We start from the raw sequence: 2,202 nt of genomic DNA, 5'->3' as shown, positions 1-2,202 counted from the left end.
CCATATAGGCCAGACTCTTAAGGAGTCTGAACATTTGTGACGCTCGTAAGGAAAAGTGGGTGTGAGGAAGTCTTAGCCACTAAATGTTGGCCAGGATGGATCTTATATACTGAAAGACTATGGGAGAGATCTAGGAANCCATATAGGCCAGACTCTTAAGGAGTCTGAACATTTGTGACGCTCGTAAGGAAAAGTGGGTATGAGGAAGTCTTAGCCACTAAATGTCGGCCAGGATGGATCTTATATACTGAAAGACTATGGGAGAGATCTAGGAGTGGCCAAGTAGTTTGGGGTGACTGGAGGAGGGGCTGGGAGGAGTGTCTTGATGGGAGTGGTCAGTAAGCTGGGGTGACTGGAGGAGGAGTTTAGGGAGGTGAATGGGATCTAGATACAATCAAGGATGGGAAGTGGCTGGGAGATTGGGCATAGGGGACAAGGAAAGGCCAGTTGTTAGGAATAAGAATAGCCTTAGGAGACTGCTAGACTAAAAAAGTTCAAGTAAAGTTCAAAGAAGGTTTTTTTGGGGGGAGTCATCTTGGGCCTATACCCCATTAGCTATGTGACTCTAGATAAGTCACTTGACCTTTGTCTGCCTCAATTTCCTCAATTGTAAAAAAGGGCTCATAATAGCACCTACCTCACAGAATTGTTATGGAGATTAATCAATTAATAAACATCTGTTTAGCACCTACTACGCCAGGCATTATGTGAAGTTCTGGGGATAGAAGTACAAATAGAAAGACAGTTCCTGCCCTCAAGGAGCTTTCAAATGAGTGGGAGAAAACAACACACAAAAGGAAGCTAGAAAGTATGGGAGGGGGGAGTCAGGGTGTCATCCTGAAGGCGAAGAAGATACCTGGTGCAGTGGCATGATGGAGAAGCTCAAAAGCAGTGCCACTGGTGGACATGGGATCAAACCTCAGCTTAGCACCGTGCTTGGCACACAATAGGCACTTAATAAATGCTTATTCTTTTCCTTCTCCTTGCAGAAAAATGTTTCCCAGTCTTGTAAGCTGTTTTGCCTTGCTATGGGATGCCGGTGGGGTGAGTGTTCCTCTGCCTAACTTCAGCCTACCTTGTTTACAGGTTACCTCTGTGAGAAGTGTAGGGATGGAGGAACCTACTCAAATGCAGTTATTTCCCCAAATCTGGAAACCACCAAAATCATGCGGGTGCCTCAAGTCAGTTCTCTGGCTGCCTGCACAGCTGCCTGTTGTGACCTGCCCAGCTGTGACTTGGCCTGGTTGGTTGAAGGTCGGTGCTACGTTGTGAACTGCCAGCACCAGGAGAGCTGTGAGCCCAAGACAATAGACCCTGTTAAGTCCTATCTAACTTTTGTGCTGCGGCCAGCGCAGAGACCACCCTCCTTACTAGGATATGGACAGATGATGCCCAATAGGGGTCATCCCATGGCGATTCCAGGAGGCCCGTCTGAGGAGGCTAGCAGACTTAGAGACTTACCCTTCTTGGGGAAGGGCCATAGCTTAGAAGAGTTACCTGAGTATACAGATGACTATAGGGAGATGGAGCCTGACTCCTTCCAGTCCAGTGGCAAGCAGGTGCCAAAGGGTGGTGCTGACTACATGGACTGGGGTCTACTGCCAAACACTGAAGGTCCTTTCAATTCCTCTGTGGGAAATGGCCATTCTCTGGCAGAGAAAGAGAATGGGAACACCAGGTTAGATCACCTGGCAAGAGGGAATGAGTCAGAGTGGGCCACTGTCCTGGATCACTTTCCTGAGGGAAGATCATCACCATCCCTGGAGAAGATCCCACTGCCTGGAAAGACACGAGAAAAGGAGGAAGCCTTTCAGCCCCCTGGACAGGCTAGCAACAGCCCCGGAGAAGAGGTAAGTGCCAAAAGATGAGGGTGAGTGTTATGAGTTCTGTGTTTTCAGTCACTCAGGATGCATAGAACGTACCATGATGCCAGGATTTGGAGGGTCAGGGGAAGCAACAGGCAGAATGAACCTGACTTAGTAATCATCTAAGTCCCATATTATTGTTTAAAGATCAGAGGTGCAAAGGAAAGTAGGTTTTACTTGGGTACCTTTGTGATTCACTTGTTCTCAGATGTTCAGAAGAAGGATGACTGCAGTGTAGCCTAGGAGGAAATCAAACAACCTGGGTTCCTTCTTCCCTCCCTCCCTTCCTCCCTCCCTCCCTTCCTTCTTGCCTTCCTTTCTTCCTTCCTAATATACT

General features: G+C 47.9%; 1 protein-coding gene across 1 annotated transcript in view; it reads left to right on the top strand.

The window, feature by feature from the left end:
• The window catches only part of LOC114032013 (dyslexia-associated protein KIAA0319-like), a gene marked incomplete at its 3' end in the record, with an annotated part of 81,235 nt that overhangs the window by 43,939 nt on the left and 35,094 nt on the right, over nucleotides 1-2,202 (top strand). Inside the window, exon 3 of the mRNA XM_027847217.1 lies at nucleotides 1,087-1,850. Coding sequence (XP_027703018.1) covers nucleotides 1,087-1,850 — 764 coding nt within the window. The remainder of the gene's footprint in view (nucleotides 1-1,086; nucleotides 1,851-2,202) is intronic.

Source organism: Vombatus ursinus, unplaced genomic scaffold (genome assembly GCF_900497805.2).
Source record: "Vombatus ursinus unplaced genomic scaffold, bare-nosed wombat genome assembly UNPS02015392.1, whole genome shotgun sequence".
Lineage (NCBI taxonomy): Eukaryota > Metazoa > Chordata > Mammalia > Diprotodontia > Vombatidae > Vombatus > Vombatus ursinus.
This window is presented reverse-complemented; position numbering and strand designations above follow the sequence as displayed.